Source organism: Onychostruthus taczanowskii, unplaced genomic scaffold (assembly GCF_017590055.1).
Source record: "Onychostruthus taczanowskii isolate IOZ18803 unplaced genomic scaffold, ASM1759005v1 scaffold38, whole genome shotgun sequence".
Lineage (NCBI taxonomy): Eukaryota > Metazoa > Chordata > Aves > Passeriformes > Passeridae > Onychostruthus > Onychostruthus taczanowskii.
The window spans coordinates 10762365-10782916 of record NW_024501237.1 but is presented as its reverse complement, the minus strand read 5'-3'; the positions used below and the strand labels follow the sequence as shown (position 1 = coordinate 10782916).

General features: G+C 42.3%; 1 protein-coding gene across 2 annotated transcripts in view; it reads left to right on the top strand.

The window, feature by feature from the left end:
* Window positions 1–18: 18 nt before the first annotated feature.
* Window positions 19–20552, top strand: part of PCDH10 (protocadherin 10) — a 33038-nt gene continuing 12504 nt past the window's right edge. Inside the window, exons 1-4 of one of the 2 annotated variants that reach the window (XM_041412101.1) lie at window positions 19–2825; window positions 4288–4346; window positions 4885–4991; window positions 13988–14293. In XM_041412101.1, coding sequence (XP_041268035.1) covers window positions 228–2825; window positions 4288–4346; window positions 4885–4991; window positions 13988–14293 — 3070 coding nt within the window. In that variant the 5' untranslated portion in view covers window positions 19–227. The remainder of the gene's footprint in view (window positions 2826–4287; window positions 4347–4884; window positions 4992–13987; window positions 14294–20552) is intronic. The other variant, XM_041412100.1, reaches the window with a different exon arrangement.

Sequence of the window (20552 nt, the reverse complement as noted above, 5' to 3'; positions counted from 1 at the left end):
CCAAACCAACCTCTTCCCCCCCCCCCTTCCCCCGATCCCTCTCTCTCTCCACACGCTTGCAGGCGCGGACACGCGCGCGCGCGCACACAGACACACAGACGCGCACACACACACACACACACACACTGTACTGTACTGTACTGTGTATTTTCGGAAGAGGAGGTGGCTTTCGGAAGAGGAGGCAGCGGTGGTGTCGGGGAGGGGGGAATCTCTTTCCCCGTCTGGAGATGGTTGTGCTATTCCTCTTTGCCTTGCTCTGGATGGTGGAGGGGGCTTTTTGCCAGCTCCATTACACGGTGCAGGAAGAGCAGGAGCATGGCACGTTCGTGGGGAATATCGCCGAGGACCTGGGCTTGGACATTACAAAACTTTCGGCTCGGCGTTTCCAGACGGCGCCCAACTCCCGCAGCCCTTACCTGGAGCTTAACCTGGAAACCGGGGTACTCTACGTGAACGAGAAGATCGACCGGGAGCAGATCTGTAAGCAGAGCCCCTCCTGCCTGCTGCACCTGGAGGTCTTCCTGGAGAACCCCCTGGAGCTGTTCCGGGTGGAGATCGAGGTGCTGGACATCAACGACAACCCGCCCTCCTTCCCGGAGCCCGACCTCACCGTGGAGATCTCGGAGAGCGCCACGCCGGGCACCCGCTTCCCGCTGGAGAGCGCATTCGACCCCGACGTGGGCACCAACTCCCTGCGCACCTACGAGATCACCCCCAACAGCTACTTCTCCCTCGACGTGCAGACGCAGGGGGACGGGAACCGCTTCGCCGAGCTGGTGCTGGACCAGCCGCTGGACCGGGAGCAGCAGGCGGTGCACCGCTACGTGCTGACGGCGGTGGACGGCGGGCAGCCCCAGCAGCGCACCGGCACCGCCCTGCTCACCGTCAGGGTGCTGGACTCCAACGACAACGTCCCCGCCTTCGAGCAGCCCGTCTACACCGTGTCGCTGCCGGAGAACTCGCCGCCGGGCACCCTGGTGCTGCAGCTCAACGCCACGGACCCCGACGAGGGGCAGAACGGCGAGATCATCTACTCCTTCAGCAGCCACATCTCGGCCCGCGCCCGGGAGCTCTTCGGCATCGCGCCGCGCACCGGGCGCCTGGAGGTGAGCGGCGAGCTGGACTACGAGGAGAGCAGCGTGTACCAGGTGTACGTCCAAGCCAAGGACCTGGGGCCCAACGCCGTGCCCGCCCACTGCAAAGTGCTGGTGCGGGTGCTGGACGCCAACGACAACGCGCCCGAGATCAGCTTCTCCACCGTCAAGGAGGCGGTGAGCGAGGCGGCGGCGCCGGGCACCGTGGTGGCCCTTTTCAGCGTCTCGGACCGCGACTCGGAGGAGAACGGGCAGGTGCAGTGCGAGCTGCTGCAGGGCGACGCGCCCTTCCGCCTCAAGAGCTCCTTCAAGAACTACTACACCATCGTCACCGAGGGGCCGCTGGACCGCGAGCAGCCGGGCGGCGACGCCTACACGCTCACCGTGGTGGCCCGGGACCACGGCGAGCCGCCGCTCAGCACCAGCAAGTCCATCCAGGTGCGGGTGAGCGACGTGAACGACAACGCGCCGCGCTTCAGCCAGCCCGTGTACCAGGTGTACGTGAGCGAGAACAACGTGCCCGGCGCCTACATCTACGCCGTCAGCGCCACGGACCGCGACCAGGGCGCCAACGCCCGCCTCGCCTACTCCATCCTGGAGAGCCAGATCCAGGGCATGTCCGTCTTCACCTACGTCTCCATCAACTCCGAGAACGGGTTTCTCTACGCCCTCCGCTCCTTCGACTACGAGCAGCTCAAAGAGTTCAGCTTCCAGGTAGAGGCCCGCGACGCGGGCGAGGAGCCGCAGCCGCTGGCCGGCAACGCCACCGTCCACATCATCGTGGTGGACCAGAACGACAACGCTCCCGCCATCGTCAGCCCCTTGCCCGGCCGCAATGGCACCCCGGCGCGGGAGGCGCTGCCCCGCGGCGCCGAGCCGGGATACCTGGTGAGCCGGGTGGCGGCGGTGGACGCCGACGACGGGGAGAACGCCCGCCTCACCTACAGCATCGCGCGGGGCAACGAGGCCGGGCTGTTCCGCATGGACTGGCGCTCCGGGGAGCTGCGGACGGCCCGCAGGGTGCCGGCCAAGCGCGACCCGCAGCGCCCCTACGAGCTGGTCATCGAGGTGCGCGACCACGGGCAGCCGCCGCTCTCCTCCACCGCCGCCGTGCAGGTGGTGCTGGTGGACGGCGCGGGAGAGCGGTCCGGCGGCGGCGGCGGCCCGGCCGCGGGCACCGGGGCGGGGGGCGGCGGGGGCGGCTCCGGCGAGCATCGCCCCAGCCGCTCCGGGGGGGATAACTCGCTTGACCTCACCCTCATCCTCATCATCGCCCTGGGCTCCGTCTCCTTCATCTTCCTGCTGGCCATGATCGTCCTGGCAGTGCGCTGCCAGAAGGAGAAGAAGCTCAATATCTACACCTGCCTGGCCAGCGACTGCTGCCTGGGCTGCTGCTGCTGCTGCCCCTGCTGCAGCCGGCAGGCGCGGGCCCGCAAGAAGAAGCTCAGCAAGTCGGACATCATGCTGGTGCAGAGCTCCAACGTGCCGAGCAACCCCGCGCAGGTGCCGGTGGAGGAGTCGGGCAGCTTCGGCTCCCACCACCACAACCAGAACTACTGCTACCAAGTCTGCCTCACCCCCGAGTCCGCCAAGACCGACCTGATGTTCCTCAAGCCCTGTAGCCCCTCTCGCAGCACCGACGCCGAGCACAACCCCTGCGGGGCCATCGTCACCGGCTACGCCGACCAGCAGCCCGACATCATCTCCAACGGCAGCATTTTGTCCAGCGAGGTAAGGACCTGCACCCCCGGCATCCCACACCCCCCCAGCGCCTGCAGACTTCATCCCCGAGCATCCTTCCCGAAGCTCCTGCTCCTCCTCCTCTCCCGTCGCGAAAGGCGTTTTGCATTCCAAATCCTGCGTCGATCTCCTTTAATCCGTCCGCTGCCTCTCCCCGCTTTACCCTCTCCTCTTTGGGAGGCTTTAGCGACAGGCGGGGGTCTCAGAGGCGATTGCGGGGTAGACACACACACGCACACCGCTGGCTCCCTCCCGCTCGAGCTGAGCAGCTGTTGCACCCACGCGTGTTCCCCCTGAGTCCCCCTCCCACCCCCCTCCGCTGCCTCTGAAGGAATCCGGCCCCGGATGGGCAGCATCGGGGCGCAGAGATCCCCCCGAGGCAGCGGTAGCTGTGAGTGGATTGCCTGTGGGTTGAGAGATTGGGGGGTTACAGCTCTTAGCAGAATCTCTCCGCTTGACAGGGCTGAGGTGACGTGGGGTGTAATCACAGGATGTTCTGAAGCAACGCTTTAAACCCGTGTATTTTTCCACCCTAAAATCTTTTCATGTGCAAGTAAAGCTTTGGGGGAAACCCCCTTTGGGACTGTGACAATCAGAGTAGTTAGCAGGAGCTTTAATTAATTTGTGAATTAGGGTTTAATAATTGACTTTTCTTGACTCTGTCTGCACTGCTCTTTATAACCCCAAAGTTTGCAAAGAAGACCATCAGGAAAGAGTTTCTGTAAAATTGTGTGCTGAGACTTAATGTCCCCTGCAATCTTGCCTATGCTGTGTTACCTGGTGTGTAGAGAATTTTTACTAAAGCATTTACCATGCCACGTTACTCTCTCATTAATCATTTTGTGCTGGGTTAGCTCATATATATTGTCAGCACCTCTCTGCCTGTACACTAGTGAAAACCTCACATTCTCTCTTACCCTACTGAAACCTGAGTGTTGTCCAGTCTGATAAAGGTATTTGAATGGTATGTTCTAAGGCATTAAATTCTGCGGTGAAATTTCTAATATTGATTTGTAGTACTGACCTTGCCTCAAAATGTCTACAAAACTCTTGGCTTCTGCTGCCTTTTTAATGACTTGAGGGTGTCTCAATGTATTGTTTTATTCCTTATGGAGCAATACCAGAACCATCTAAGTAGTCCACAACTCTAGAAATAGTTATGCTAATTTTTTGTGGGAGTTCTTGTGATGCTCAACAGTGTGCACTGTGAGAAAACGTCAGAGTCTTGTCTCAAAAAACTCCAGAAAAAAATCCCTCGTGCCTTCCCGTCTGTGTGACTAAGAGCTGCTTTTTTTCCCCCCTTACATTCTAGAAACAGATTTTGTAGGCCTACTTGCAGCTAAGCATTGCCATTTATAGTGAATATGGTGAGCTGCTCCTTTGTATATTTTCTGCTGCTGGTTACAGAAATATCAAGAGTTAAAATATCTACCAATAATTTTTTTTCTCCTAGACAAAGCATCAGCGTGCTGAGCTCAGTTATCTAGTTGACAGACCCCGACGAGTAAACAGGTAGGAGCTCGGTAGCCTTGGTTTCCTCATGCATGCTTTAGCAAGTCTGAATGCTGTGCAGAAATGTGTTTACTACAGACATAACAGGGTAGTAAAGCAGTGGGAAGTCGAATGTATGTAGATGCACTAAATAAGTTTGAATTACGGCTTTTCTAAACTGTTTTCCGAACTGACTGAAAAGAGAACTCAGTTTGTATTAGTCTAACGTGCTTCAAATACTTAATAACATGCTTCTGTGGGGTCTCCCAGAAAACATTGTGTCACTGAGTTAAAATTCAGCTAACCAGCTTAAGGAAATGCTACCAAATTACTTTTACCGACTACATGAAAGCCAGGAGGAGTAATAACCCTTGCTGGCCCTTGCAAGGTCTGAAAATTGCTCGTTTTGCTCATGGTGGGCAGGGCACCTCAGTAGAAGCCGTGCAGCAGGCAGGAGTGGGGGGAATGCAGCGCCGTGTTTGGCCATGTGATGGCGGAAGAATGTTTTATGAGTTCCTCTTTCATGTTTATTCTAATGTAAAGATGTTTCTGTGTCTAGTTCTGCATTCCAGGAAGCAGACATAGTAAGCTCTAAGGACAGTGGTCATGGAGACAGTGAGCAAGGAGACAGTGATCATGATGCCACTAATCGAGGTCAATCCTCTGGTAAGTCTGATAAGAGAATGGAAATATTGGATCTTTAAGCAGGGAGACTAGAAGGAGCAGTTACTTATAGGAATATAATACAAGAGAGGTATAAATAAGGTGAGCATGTTTATTTTTGGAGAGGATGGGTTTACATCAGCTTGCTGCTACAGTTGCTTGGACAAGGAGGCAGTTTTGAACCTCTTTTGGTCACAGGGCTGAATTTATTTTATTCATTTGGTTGGGGATGGGAATTGTTGTGTTGTACTGTATCGTTCACTGCAGCAAAACTTCCTGCACATTAAAACCAAGTTATTGGTACATTTTATAGTACATTTTCTCCTATGGCAGATTTAGAGAATTTCAAAGCATTAAGCAATTCTGTTTTGTAGGCACTTCAGCTGGCACAGCAATGAGAAGTGAAGGAGGAGTTCCCAAGGGAAAGAATGAACCCAATGATTGAATGACAGCCAGACTGTGAGGGTTTTTTTTTTGCAGGGGATCAGTGGAGACACATTGGGTGCTCTGAATGTGTAATACCTCAGAATCTTCAGAGGATTGTCTGTTAATTCAAATTGAGGCACCATATAGTGCAAGTGGTCTCCATGTTAATAAGGTATCATTAAATACATTTTCTTGACAGAGGAAAGAAAGGCTTTAAAAGACTATGAATCACTTAGGAAATACACACATTGCAGTGTTATGCCCATATGTAGGGCTTGCTGTCTTAGTTCTCATACTGTCAGTTTGCTTCTGAAAGGAACATTTGTTCAGAGCCTGTGCATTAGAATTCACGCTCACCCTCACACTGCATTTTAGCTACAAGTGCTGGGCTTTCTTTCCTACCACAGCCTCCCCAGGTCTGGTTCATCTTTGTGCTACACAGTGCTGCCTTTCCCCTTGTTTCCTTTGTGCTCTGTCACGTATAAAGATTTGCTACAACTGTGTCATACAGACTACTGTCAGTTCTCCTTTTTTTTATTCCCCCCGACCCCCACCTTAGAAGGCACCAGGGCGGGGGACCCAGTGCTGTCACAGCAGTGCTGCCTCACCCGCCTGCTCTGTTAATGTCCCCTATTTTCTTGCTGCTGTAGTCACTGTGCCCTTAACGATGGGAAACCCAGGCACCAGGGGAAGAGGAGGCTGCCACAGGGCCTCTTTCTATTGCTGCAAGTCATTAATATGCAGACCTAATGAGACTTGAGAAGAGCCAAGAGTCTCTGGAGCTCCCTGCTTCTTGCAGGGCTTCATGCTAAGTGAACAGAGTGTCTATTTTGTGTCTGGGAACCTGACAACAAACCAGGTCTTGCCAGAAGTTTACATCTGAACACAGAGCCTCTTTCATTTTTGGCCTATATATGGCATATGATTTATTATTGTTCGAAAAAGCCATGTATTTAGCCTCCCCCCACCCTTTCTTTTGCACTGTTTCTGATGCAGCAATCAGGGCTACTGAGTTATAAAAAGCTCTCTCTCCTCCTGCCCTCCCTGCATTCCTTTTTTTTTTCCTCTTTTACGCATTTTACTGCAGCAGTCATCTCCATGAACATTTCAATCAGCTTAGTCCCTCAACATAATGAACCATAATAACCAAACAGGAGAGAAAAGAATAAACATCTGCAAAAGGGGCTGGATTTGACTGATGGTGGGAATATAATCATATAGTTGCACATCAACTGAAAGCTATTTTCTTTTAGATGCATTCTGTGCTGTTATTGTTGTGCCTCTGTTCTTTATGCTTTCCCTCCATTTTAAAAGTAGACTATGAATACTTGTCGTATTTGGCATTGATCCTTAGTGGGATAAATTCTTCTTTATTTCTATTTTATCAAGTAGTGGAGAAAAACTATTCTGTACTTTTAAATAATTTCAAATCATTTAAGAATCTGATGTGATTTGTGAACTTCTGTATTTTCAGTGGTGATCACATAGTCAGTAATGAAAGCTGACAATTAGGCTTCGTCTACTCACAATTAGTAGTTTGAACTGAAAACTCAGAATACACCAATTTCATATATTGGTACTGAGATTTGAGAATAATTTGCATGCACCATTTTTTTAATGCTAGTGCCAAATAAATATTTCAGTACAGATCTCTGTACTAACTGCTTTAATCTTCTTCACACACATTATTTACTTTTCCTGTAAGTTTTGGGCTGAATCATGCAGGCTTAATGCAAAGAATGTGCCCTTTTACCTCGGAGATGACAAGATACTTTGACTAAAAACTTCACTCTTGCTATGAGCTTTTGGGAATGAATTTTATGGGGAAAAAAAGGAGCATGAGTCTGTTTTGATCTCGAATGGCTAGAGGAAACATAGAAGGAATGCCTTCTCAATTGCTTTGGTCATTCTGATGCTCTGTAATCAATTATTTCTATATTACTAAAGGAAAGCACACTGACTGATAACATGGCAACAGTTTGGGCTTTTTTTTTTCTCCAAGATGCTACCTGATACAATGCAGCATCATATTTATTTTCAAAAGCATCTAAAAATATTTAGTAGGTAATTCACACTGGCAGACAAAACTCATTCCCCATCAGTTTTAGTCAGCAGCATGTTCTGCTGGCAAAGCATCATTTTGCTGTTCAGCATGGGACCTCTGTCACTACTGAACAGTCCTGTGGCACGCAAGTAGCTATTCTGTAGTAGTCCATTGTAGTAGTCCAAACTGTGGTGTCATGGTCAGTTATTAATTTGGAAGGAAAATATGTAGGATGAAAATCCATCACACTGCCACAGCTTTCTTGTGCACAGTTATTTAGTGAAAAATCTGAACTATACTGTTCTACGTATGCTAGAATATTTTCTTGGGTTTTGAAATTAGATCATAGTTCATCTTTTCACAAAATGTATTTTCTTAAAAGTGATTTAATCATGTTTTAAATATGCTGAAATGCATGTAAGGGATTCTTTTTTTCCTCATTAAAGTAACACACAAATGCTTCATAATTTTCCACATTCTTGCCTGCCTTAACACTGACGAAGTACTAAAGTACTGTCATCTGCTTTTGGCAGGGAATGGCAAGGAGTGAGATGCTCAAGATCCTAATTTTCTGTGGATTGAATAGTTATTTCATTGACTGGATTAGTAATCTGAGCTTTTTGAAAAAAGACTTGACAAAGGTGAAGATGTGCAGGAGGTTTTTGGCAGACAGAGGAGGCTTGTCTTAAACCTAGGTTCTAATGGCCTGTGCTCTTTGAAAATGTTTGTGAGAAAAGCTGCTACTTGTTATAGAACAAACACAACTCACACAACACTTCTGCCTCTTACTAACGCACTGTATTTCAGCCGTGTTCTGTAGGAGTAATTCTCAAGCATGAGGTTAGTTTATTTCCCATGGCTGATTAATTTCTTGGCCTCCCTTGTGAAACTGCCAGCTTGGGTGCCAATTAATACTCTGCATGTGTGTACATTTAAATTGTATGATTAGACACCTGTCCTGTAAGATTTGGACTCGTGCCATCAATTTATTTCCTATGGTTGCTCACTAGCTACTTGGCTTTCCCAAGCAGAGTCCTTCACAGAATTACCCTTTTTTTTTTTGTCATGGAATTGGCACAATATCTCAGAGGCACTTCAGGGAGGAATGCCCAAGATGAGGAGCCAAGTAGTTGCACTGCCTTGTATATCCTGTAAAATGTATCGGCTTTTTTGATCTGTTTTTGGACAGTTTACATTGGTGACTGGCTGAAACCTGAAATTAGGCTTTTCCTGTTGGATTTTACGAAGGGAACTGCTAAGGGTTTAATGCAAAGGCACAGGGTGAAACACTGGCTCACACCTTTTCAGTACAGATTAGCTGAATGCCAAGAGGGTTCATTATGGCAGAAGAGCTGCAATATTTCAGTGTCCATAAGGAGAAGAGTAAGAGAAGTCAGAAGAAGAATTTCAGTGATAAAGGGACAGAGAAAACCAGTATTTCCTCTGAGCCTATGCAGGCTGACACCTAAATCCTGTTTTGAAGATCACTTGAGCAAAAAGTCTATCTCAGATGAAGTGAGAGTGAACATGAAAACGGCTTAGAAAAGTGCTTTGACTGAAGCTAAGTGCTATTTCTATTTTTTTTTCTTTTTCCCCCTCTTCTTCCTTGGCCTGCATGGTTAATAATGTTCACATCTCAGTGGTCCAGATAGGCCTTTGAAGCTGAGATTTGGAAGAGCTGAATATTCAATATATTTGAGTCTTTATTCATGTTCTGATGCAGATGAAGTCAGTTTTATCCAAGGCAGCACACCAATTACTTAGCAAGAAAGAGTGATAATAAGTCTGTTTCATAAAGTCCAATTCTGAAGTAGATAACTACCAAGTAGGTTAACATCATCATCCTTATTTACCAATACAAAACATGAATCACGGGGAAATTAGTAACATGCTCATTGATAATCTAACTAAATAGATAGTTTTCCTGGCAATAGGAGCTCTGAGAAAGTCTGGCTCCCTACATCACACCTGTCTTGCATCTAACTAGCACAGGAGAAACAGAAACATCATTTATTTCCAAGTAAAACGCAAAGTTCTGAAAAAATTGCACACATTGGGGGGAAACCCCTCTCAGTAATGGTATTGCAAAAATACTTTGTCAGCATTTAATTTGTATTTTTATTTTTTGTTACATCTTTTACTCAGTAAAGCATACGAAAGTGTTCACTTGTTGCTCTTGGTGCATGGTTCTTCTCCCTTTAACTAATTTGAGAAAGGACACATTATTTAAAAATGATTTTAGGCCTAATTTTTGCTTTGACAGAAGAGTCTTTCAAACCAATTAAAACTCACAGAGAAATTTTGATTTTCTGCTTTTGAAATATGAAAAGGAAGCAAATTGGGAACACACTTCCAAAATGCAGTGCTGCCAAGTACGTGATTCAAAACACCTGAGTTCAGATACTTCAGACATCAAACTTAATTAACACCTTTCCTAATTTTTGGCAGCTTTTGAGGGAGGGGCAGGGGTTTGTTTTCCTTTAAAATCTGCAAAGTCAAGGTTGTGGGAGAGTTCATATTGTCCACTGGTCCCCTTGGTAATAAAATAGGAGTGAGCTAGTGGCCTTTGCCATGAGTTGTTCTATGTGTGCTGCATTTGGAGTAGTGCAATGCTTGTCGCTGTCACAACTTCAGTGCACTCTCCTGTCTGTTTGTATCCACAAAGAGCATTTGAAATTCCTAATTCAGAGTCACCTTTAAAAATATCATTTTATCTGCATGTGCAAGGTCTAACAGCATAACTAAGGGAGAAATAAAAATACAAAGCATTGTTCTTTAACGTGGACTTGTAATTATGATGGATAGTTTAATTCAGAAGGGTCATATATATATATATATTTATATATATATATATGTATGCATACATATATAGCCAGGTTTATGAAGGAAATGAGATGGAAGTGTTAAACTACCGAACATTTTCTTATCAATCAAGAACAAGATTCTTGGGGTATGAAGGAGTTCTGTGCTGTGTCTCACTTCTTTACCTGATATGTCCTTCCTTCTTGGAAAGCAGCAAATAGCCCTTACTTTTCTCCAACCGTGTGTTAAATCTTTTTCAATTAGAGCCAGAAAATTCTATGCTGTGACCCACAGGAGAAAGGTGGGGAAGAATAGCCAGCATTCATACCACAGGCAGTGTAAATTGCATGGCTGCCCAGGGATTTTGAAAATAAGCTGCTAATTTGAATTTCTTTTCTGTCAAAATACTAAACCCGAGGGTTTGGTTCTGCACCTGTTAAACTCTTAGGGACTGTTGTGACTGCTTCAAGCTGGAACAATTCCTAACCCTTGCCTCTCTGAACATTTTGTTCCCATTCGAAACAAGCATTTACATTTAGCTATGTGTTCCAGTGGGGTATATTTAAATTCCAATGTATATAATTTGTTTTCTTTTTCTTTTTACAAGTGCTTCTCTCAAAGAGAGAAAAAGTTTGCAGTACAAGCTGACATTTTATATCCTCTATATTCATTACTTTGTTTATTAAAAATCCTGATTTATAGTGGCTATAACATCTCTTTTATAAGAAGCTGTTACATAATACTATTCAGTGCACTGCACTAGACAAGCAGTATTCAAAAGGGAACAAAAAAATATTTGGATAGAGACATTTTGCAGTTTAGCAGCTGATGTGAGAACAAAATAGTAAAATTGAAGGTAATTTTCCAGGTGAAATAAACATCCATGAAGGGAAGAAAAGGGTATATATTTAAATGTGTATACTTAAAACAATATTTTTCTAATATTTCCCTCTCCATAGATTAAATATAATTTAATATTTACCCTTAAGTTTTCTTTCTCCTGCTGTCTTTCAGGAAAGGTTGAATGAATATGGTCACTGATACATTATCAGCAAAGTGGAACTGTAATAATTTTCTTATTAAATGTAGGGCTGCTTGTTTTTTACATGTAGCTTTGCCAAAAAGTCTGAAAATTGTAACTATTTTGTGTTTATTGTCCCTTCAATCTTTGGAAAGAAAAAAAAAAATTTTCTTCAGATATTTCAATACATAAGATACACACACACAGAGTTTTATAAACATTGTTAGATACTAATTTCTTTCTGGGAAGCCTCATTTAAATACTTCTTTTCAGTCTTTGATAGCTACTACCACTCCAGAATTTATATGTGTACTATTTTTCTTGCCTGATGATCTTCATCTGATTCCTAAGCATATCTGCAGTTCACATTTGCATTCTTCAACAGTTCACTGATCAGAAATTTATTTTCAGGCTTCTGCATGCCAATTATCAAGGCAAGCTTCTAATCAAAACTGGACCTGGCATTGTATATTGCTTAATTTAAAATTTAAAAGTCATTATAAAGTGAGATTAATCTGAAACAAAAAGCTTTTATTTCTCATTTCCTCATGATTTTTTTTCTGTCTAAATGATTGCCTTTCTTACTCAAGAACTTGTTGATAGCTCGTAATCATTGTTCCTTTCTGAAGAGATTGTTTTTCTGTAGTATGAGCTATTACATAAATATTATTAATATAATTCAAATTAGAGTTCAAAACTGTGGTAGAATCCTTAATACTAATCCTCACACTGGAGTTCAAGCTAATCCAGTTCTTTACAATGTTCCCTGATAAATGGGCTACATTACATGAATCTTATTACAAGAATTGACTAGGTTGGAAAAGATCTTTGAAATCATTGAGCCCAACCTGCGCCCTTACACCACCTTCTCAAACAGACCATGACACTGACTGCCACATCCTTAAGTTCAAGGGACATCCTTGAGTCTTTCCTTAAACACCTCCAAGGGACAGTGGCTCTGCCACCTCCCTGTTCCAACACCCGGTCACCCTTTCTGTGAGGAAATTCCTCCTAATGTCCAACCCAAACCTCCCCTGGCACAGCTTAAGGCTGTGTTCTCTTCTATATTACAGCTGTTCAAATTTTTTTCCCTGTTTCTGTTATAAGAAGTGTTATTTTTTTGTAATTCTAATGAAGTGCTTGTAAATGCAATGTTTATAACAGATTTAGTTCAGTTTTGATACACACCTAAGATGCTCAGTTCTCTATAAATACAAGAAAAGGAGGAATTTTTTACTGTTCTGCTTTTAGTATGATGTTGAAGATTGTGTTGGCTTAACCCAAACAGCAGCTAAGCACAACACAGTTGCTAGCTCATTCTCCTAGGATGGGAAGGAGAATCAGAAAAAAGTAAGTTGTGGGGTTGGATAAGAATAGCTTATTAATTGAAATAAAGATAATAATACCAAAATGGAGAAAGAGAGAGGAAATAAATTGAAGACGGAGAAATGATGCACACTACACCTGCTCACCAGGCACTGATGGATGCTCAGCCCAGCCCTGAGCAGTGATTGGCCCCTCCCTGCCACCTCCTAGTTTGTGCAGTGGGTGTGATGCTCTCTGGTATGGAATAGCCCTTTGGCCAGCTCACATCAGCTGTCCTGGCCATGCTCCCTCTCAGCTTCTTGTGCATTTCCTCACTGCCAGGGCATGGCACACTGAAATGTCCCTGATTGAGTGTAAGCACTACTGAGCAACTATCCAAACATTAATGCTGCTTTATTTTATTCTGTCCCTGTGATTTCATACACCAGTCCTCTCAAGTATAATCCAATGACTTATTGACTCTTAGCCAGGAAATATTCCTTAGAAAGGCTGCTCTAAAAGTAGTCAAAAGCAGCATAGCTTGTCATTCGAGATCTTAATAGCATTAAAGGATTTGTAAGCAAACAGTTGGTGTTGGCATGGATAATTGTTTGCTTGTATAGGGGAAGCATTAACAATTTTTTCGATAATATTTACAGCCACATCACACTGGACTGCAGTTGCCTTTGGACTGCTAATTGCAGTATTTTATTATAGGGTTCTGTCCCATTTCTTGGATGACTTGATAATAGCAAGGACTGCTGCAGCAGCAATGTAAACCATCTCTGAAAGAGTGATGCAATGATTGAATAAGCTCTCCTGATCACTTGAAAGCTCAATTCCTACTTTGTAACATCTGCTTTTAATATCAATAGGCTCCATCTCTATACTGATGTATGCACAGATAGTCCTTTTATAGGACTCATTAACGTTAAATTTCATAAATGAATCTGTGATTTCTAAATGCAGACTTTCAATTTCTTTGGTCAGAGGCACATTTATGTAGAAACAATTCCTTCATGTTCCTAAGCACATATTTTCAATGGGTTAACTGCAGACATTCAACCTACAAGCAGAATGGAACCTTGCATGAATGGGCTCTAAATAGTGAGATCTGCAAGTTATTTTGTGAGACAGAACCTCTGATGCTCTTCTTCTTGTGGTATTTTTGTGTGTGACATTCTAGCATTTAGTTATGCGTGTTACAGGGTGTCTTTGACTTCTGAAGACTGGACAGCTAGATTTTTTTCGTGTTGTTGAGGAGATGAATCTAGTGGAAAAAGTTCTTACGGCATTTCTCTTTCCACTTCTCTTTTCTTGGCATAATCTTTCTTATCTGTCAGCAGCTGTTCATGATGATGAAGCTTATATCTGTAGTTTCTTTTTCTTTCATGCTTGCAGGCATGGACCTCTTCTCCAATTGCACAGAGGAATGTAAAGCACTGGGCCACTCAGATCGGTGCTGGATGCCTTCCTTTGTTCCATCCGATGGACGCCAAGCTGCAGATTACCGCAGCAATCTGCACGTACCTGGCATGGACTCCGTTCCAGACACTGAAGTGTTTGAAACACCAGAAGCCCAGCCTGGGGCAGAAAGGTCTTTCTCCACCTTCGGCAAAGAGAAGGCCCTTCACAACAGTCTGGAGAGGAAAGAGTTCGATGGACTGCTGTCTAATACACGAGCGCCTTACAAACCACCATATTTGAGTAAGTACTGTTCAAAAAGTTCTCTGGAAGCGTTCCCTTTGCAGGAACAAAAATTAGCTCTTTCTGCTTTTCATGCTAGGAATAATACAGGCACAATCTTAGGAATGGGAGGGGAAACGGCTTCTCTTGGATTCAGGCACCAGTGAGGAAGGCATTGTACAGTGCTTTTATAAAAAAGACAAAGTCTTGCTTGTTTTTAGTGTGACATCATTGTCAGCAACAAAAGTGTCAGTTAATATTAGTGGGGGAGTCGCTCAGTTTTGTTTTCTGATGCTGGATTATTTCTAAAATTTTCTTTGGTAGATGTTTTAAACGTTGGTGTTGCCAGGCTAGTGTTTTCTAAGACTAGAGTAAATTTGAGAGAGCTTCGAGGAGCTTCTTTTTATAATTGAGAAGCATCTTGTGAGTGAACAGTATGTATACTATTTTGAAGTAGCTGTTTACATAGTTTGGAAGGAGGAAGAGCCTTCGGTCTGATCGTCTTTCAGCCTACATATTATTAACTCTCGTAAGTGCACCACTGTGCCTTTTCTCTCATTCCAAAATCTTGCCTCTTTCTTTAGTCACCTTTTGACTATGGTTATGTGGCATGAAAGACTGTGATAGATCTCAAAAAGACCTTCATAATTCCTTTTGGAGTCTGAGCCAGCTGTAGAACCCTTGAATAGCACTTTGATCTAATATGTATTTTCATTCTATTTGATGCGTTCTGTATTTTATTAGAGACTAATTTCCTTGACATGGAGAATTTATGATGTTTATCTCATCCAAATAGGCCAAAGACATTTACACTGCAATACTGACCCTTTTTTAAGCAACAGAGGTCTTTTAGGACAGCAGATTGGGGGTAAAAGAGAAAAGAATCTCTCTGAATTGTATTAATTTATTTATTTTCCTAAAGCATTTAGTTGTTCTGAGGGTTGGTTTGATGGCAGTTCTGATATGTGAAAATCTTTGGTACAGATCATTCTCAGCACAGACAGCTCAGTTTTCCCTTCTAAATAGGCTGTCCTGGTATTTGCATTCATTTAGGAGAGGTCTTTTTACCACTCTACTCTTTAGATTCACTTTACTGACAACTTTAAATTTGGCTACTGGTTCTGATCTGTGAAAGCCCTTGCTAAAAACCTGTCCTGAGACAATCACCTTAATTTGCAGCTGAATTACTTATTTTGGGCTAAAATGTCATGTGCCAATCTAGTCATATTCTAAAGATCGGTGTGAAATTTCAGTACTTTCAGTCTTTCCTGAACTGATCTTCCATCATTTATTTCTACAAAACATTCTTCAGCACTAAGGCACAATCTAGCATCATTGATTTAATCACTGTCACCTCAGTTAAAAATTTAACTCTAATTTAACAAGTTTGGTGGCATCTTTAGATGATCTAACAACAACTGGGTTCTTGTGCAGTATGGATGTTGCAATGATGATTGTTATCTGGGGACACCACAATGGTAGTTCTGTTCTGATTTGTTCTAGGCCTGGGAGTTTAATTCCAAATAGCAATGACACACTTGTTTCATTGGTAGTTTAGGAATTTTAAATTTTGTTACACTAGCATGAGTAGGTTGTTGAACAATGTCATTACATAGAGACATTGATTACATTTTGCACTTTCCTGGCACAAGGGCATAAACAACTGGAAGTAAAATATCAGAAGTAACCAATAAATGAGTGTTATTGCATAATCCACACTTGAGAATCCAGATTTAGTTTTACTTTTTTCCTTGAACCTCGAAGCTAAAATTTCTACAAAAAAAGAGTAATGCTTCTCTGTTTTATTTTCCCTTATTTGGTGGGGTTTTTTTTTGGTTTTGCTTTATTTTGTTTTGTTTTATTTTAGATTATAATTGTATAGCAAAGAACAGGAACAACAGAAAGAAAGTGAGCATTAGTTGTGGAAATGAGGAAATAACTTATTATTAATAATGTATTAAACAAATAAGGTAAGAAAAGTATATAAGAGGAAGTTGACTTAAGAAGGAACCTTAGTTGATTCACTGGGTAATTGCAATTAAAAATAAAATTAAATTCAACTTCTTCACACAGAAAACCATGTCAAAATCAGTTTTTCAACTTCTTCACACAGAAAACCATGTGTGAAGTCAGCAGAATGACTTTTTAAAAGAAATAATTAAAATGTATGAAACAAAACCCTCATATTAAGCAAAAACACTGTACAAAAAGTTGAAGCATATTTGAAAATGGCCACATGAAAAATGAGCAGCAAAGAATAAAACGTGTATTGCAGAATGCAAAAACTATTTGAATTTAAAAGGTGTCTTAAAAAAATAATTATCTAAACCAAATTATCAGAAAAGAGCAGAAATTCTAGCTAGTGACTTTGAGGATGGTAATTAGTGAACATAAAAGGGAAACCTTAGAGCAAATAGCCAAAGGAATGCAAACAATACAGACAACTTCCAGATACCAGGTGTAGTAAGGTAGGAGAGAACTGGTGAGTCTCTTGAGCTGCAGTTAGTGAGGACAAGGATGTGGCAGAGATTCTAAACTGTTTCTTTGCATCTGTATTTACCCAAGGAGGGACGGAGATAGGCAGGCATATCTGGGAAGGCATCCTTCCCAGGTAAGCATTTTAAATAAATGTTTGAAAAATGGAAGAGGATGTTGTTGAAAAAAATTACTAAAATGAATAGAAAGGAGTCAGTTGATCATGTGTTTCTTCAATTTTTGGCTTCTAATAAGAGCTGCTAACCAAAGAATGTCAGAAGTTGTGTTTGTCATTTAAAAATGTACTAGAAAACATGGTAAATCAGAAGCCTCAGCATAGGGAATACATTTGTAATTTCGGGGCTGTAGGAACAAGGTAGCTGGCATCTGACCAGGAAAGTAATACAGGAAGATTGTCAATCTATTAGAATTTTGATAGAGTGAGAATTAATCAATAGAGTGTATTTGAACTGTCAAAAAAAAAAAAAAAAAAAAAAAAACCCCTCTAGCACAGCTTCTGTGTAGTAGAAGCTCCTAAAATAATCAAGTGTTGTCATAGGGCAAAGCATTACCAGACTTCGTGCCTAAGAGGAAAAAATCATGAGGATAAATGGAACATTTCAGCAGAAGCAGAGTTCCCCAAGCATTTATGCAGAAATCCATGGAGTTTTAAAATAATTAATTATCTAGAAACAGCAATCAGAAAAAGGGGGCAGTGTCTGCAGATGTCATGAAGGGGTTTGGGTGCACTGGCTCTCGAGTAGCACATACCCCTGATGCACAGTGAAGTGTGGGCAAACCTCCTCTGCTTCCCAGGTACCTGGCTCTGGAATGGAAAGCTGCAGAACCCTGTCAGCACACTGGGAATGCTGAGGAGCTCACTCCCTGGAGCTGTGTCCTTAGTCAATGGCTCCAGAGGTTAGCTGGTAGCTCTAAGTGGAGCTTTCATGGTGCCACAGGAGTGTGTCTGCTCTGGGATTCCTCCAATGTGTACATTCAGTACAGAACCTTCAAAAAGATCAAGAAGGTGATGCATATTAACATGAGAAATTTGAATTCATCCTGAGAAAAAAAGACCATGGAATAGTTCCCTGAGAAGTTTTCCACAATGCACAAAGCCAGCAAGAAGGAAATAAAATACTAGGTTGTTAAAAGGGAATTGAATTGAAAATACACTTTAAAAAGTGCTACCAAACCCCTACACAGATCATGTCACTGTGTTCCTCTAGACAGTCTATTCATTCCATAGAAACACATGGCATAGCAGCAACAATACTGAAAATAACTCTGTGCAAAGTCATATCAAAAGCTTAGTACTAATTAATGTAGGCAAGCTGTGATAGGGAAAGGAAGTGAAGGAGGCTGCCTGAGAACTGTGGAAGTAAACTGCGTGCTTTTGTTTGCTGGGCTCAACAGCAAGAGAGCAGCAAGGCAGAGAAACAACTGCAGGGCAACAGGGTCATGAACATTTGATAAAATACACATAGATCACACACATTTGATAAAATGATACCAATTTGACAGAAATTGCAGTAACCTGTTGAACTTGTGCAGCATGATTGAAGCTGAAGGCTTAACATAGTGGGAATTTGGGTATTTGGTTCTTTGTGGTTGGAGGTTTAGGCCATTGCTTCGTTAAGTGAAAACAGCAGCTGTATTGCAAATTATTATGTAGAAAAGTATACAAATCTCATACCTGACAGAGTTTCTTTTTGTTCCATCATGAAATTTTCATCTTACTGGTCTAAGCCATTGGACTTACTCACACACCAATTTCCACATAAACATACATATTCTATGTATTATTCTGAGCAAAATGTAATGTAAGTAGATTTCTGCATACTTAAATAATATATTTTGAAGAATATATTTATGTAAGTTTTATGTAATTGCTATGAGTAAAAGTGATAAGTTATGATGGGATCAGTAAATTGTAGGATTTTTGAAAATAGTTTCCTCATAATGTGACTCCAGGATTCTCCTAACTTACATATTCTTCTTACTGTGCAACTAACATTACTATTTGTTGTTCATCCATGTGGTTTGAACACTGCATTTGTGCAGACAGTTAAGAAATTTTCATAATGATTTGAATGTTCATAAAAAATGAAAGAAATTTGGAACTTGATTGGAGAAATAAGTGAAATAACACTCATGAGGAAAATAAAATGTAGCTTTTAAAGAATTCCTCTGTTTTCAATCCTAACCATTTCTAGTTGATTTTTCTTTCAGTGGTGGTTATATTAGCCATTATTTTTATAAATAATATTCCTATAGTTACCAAAACTCCTAATCCAATATTCAAACTCTGTTGGACCAGATTCTGTAGGATATATAACAGACACTATCTTCACAAAGAATACCTGATCAGTCTGATTCTGCTCTATTTCTAATGCTTTGAACAAGATCCTGAGATGGTAGCAGTGGAAACAGCACCATTAAATCTACCTCAGGAGTATTTTTGTCTATAATTAATAAGAGATGGCTTTCATTTTTTTAAATATAATTTTAGTTCACTCTAGATGGGCAATAATTTTATAATGCTTTAGAGCTTTCCTGAAGTTTCATACTGACATTAGCGACAGAATAATTTTTCTTCCTATTGAAAGGTTAGGATTTTTTCAATATACAAAACCAGTCAAAAATTGCCATAACACCTGAACTTTCAATATAGAAATGCTTATTTTGCTCTAAAAAAATTACTTTGGCAATGCTTAATCTTCTTTGAAAGCAGGTTAAAATAAACTACATAAGGGCACAATCTCCTGCATGAAATAACAGTGGTTTATACAGGAAGACATTCTGGAATAATAATTGTATTCTAAAGTAGACCATTTAATTAGCTCTGCAACATTTTCTACCTACACTCAGGCATTTTCATCCTCACTGATGAAAAGGTATCATCATCACAGAAAGTATTGCCACCACCATCAGCATATTTTATGTATGAATCAGGATTTTATCATGTTAGGTAGGACATAGCAGATAAAAAAGCTGGTCTCCTACCCAAAGATCTGGTGTCTAAGCAGTATGAATTGGAAAGGGGGAATGAATCCCTTTCTTGGGATATTCTGATTTGTGTGGCATGGTTTGTAAACAACAGCACTCCCTTTGATAGGTCCACATAGTTCTGGGCTTGCAGCGTCAGAGGGTTTGGGTGAGACTTGTTAGTGTCATCCAAAGAATTAAATCTAACTTTGGCCTCATCCCATGCCTGTGCTTCTTTGCATGGGTTGCTGCCGAGTCCCTTTGCAGCAGAGATGCCAGGAGGTTCTGAACACGATTTGGTCCCAGTACAAGTCCTTGTGTTTCTGTAAAAGTACATGTGAAATCTGATGGTTTCATTCTACATAATATTTTTCACCTGCTCAACCTGATCTATCCAACTTGAGTTTGTTTACAAATGAAATGTAAAAGTTTTCAAAAGCTTTTTAACTGTTCAATGTTTACAAATTGGACCATTGATTTATTTAAAATAATCCACCACAGAGCTGACACAAAGCACAGTTTAACTTATAGTCATTATCCACATCCCTGAATTAGATTAGAATAAATGACCTGGAGGAGAAAAATGTTTGTGTATTTATACCGGGACAAGAATTGCTTCACAATCCTTTGATTATTTTTCAAAGGAATAAAAAAGTGCATGTAAATATTTATTGTGTATTTTGATCTAGTTGGGATCATAAAGGCCCAATTCTGTATGCCAGGATTTGTAACACAACATTTTCTGCTGATGTTTAACATAAATATTTGAAGAGATGTTTTAAGGAAGAAGTATTCACTGTCTTGAAACAACTTTCAA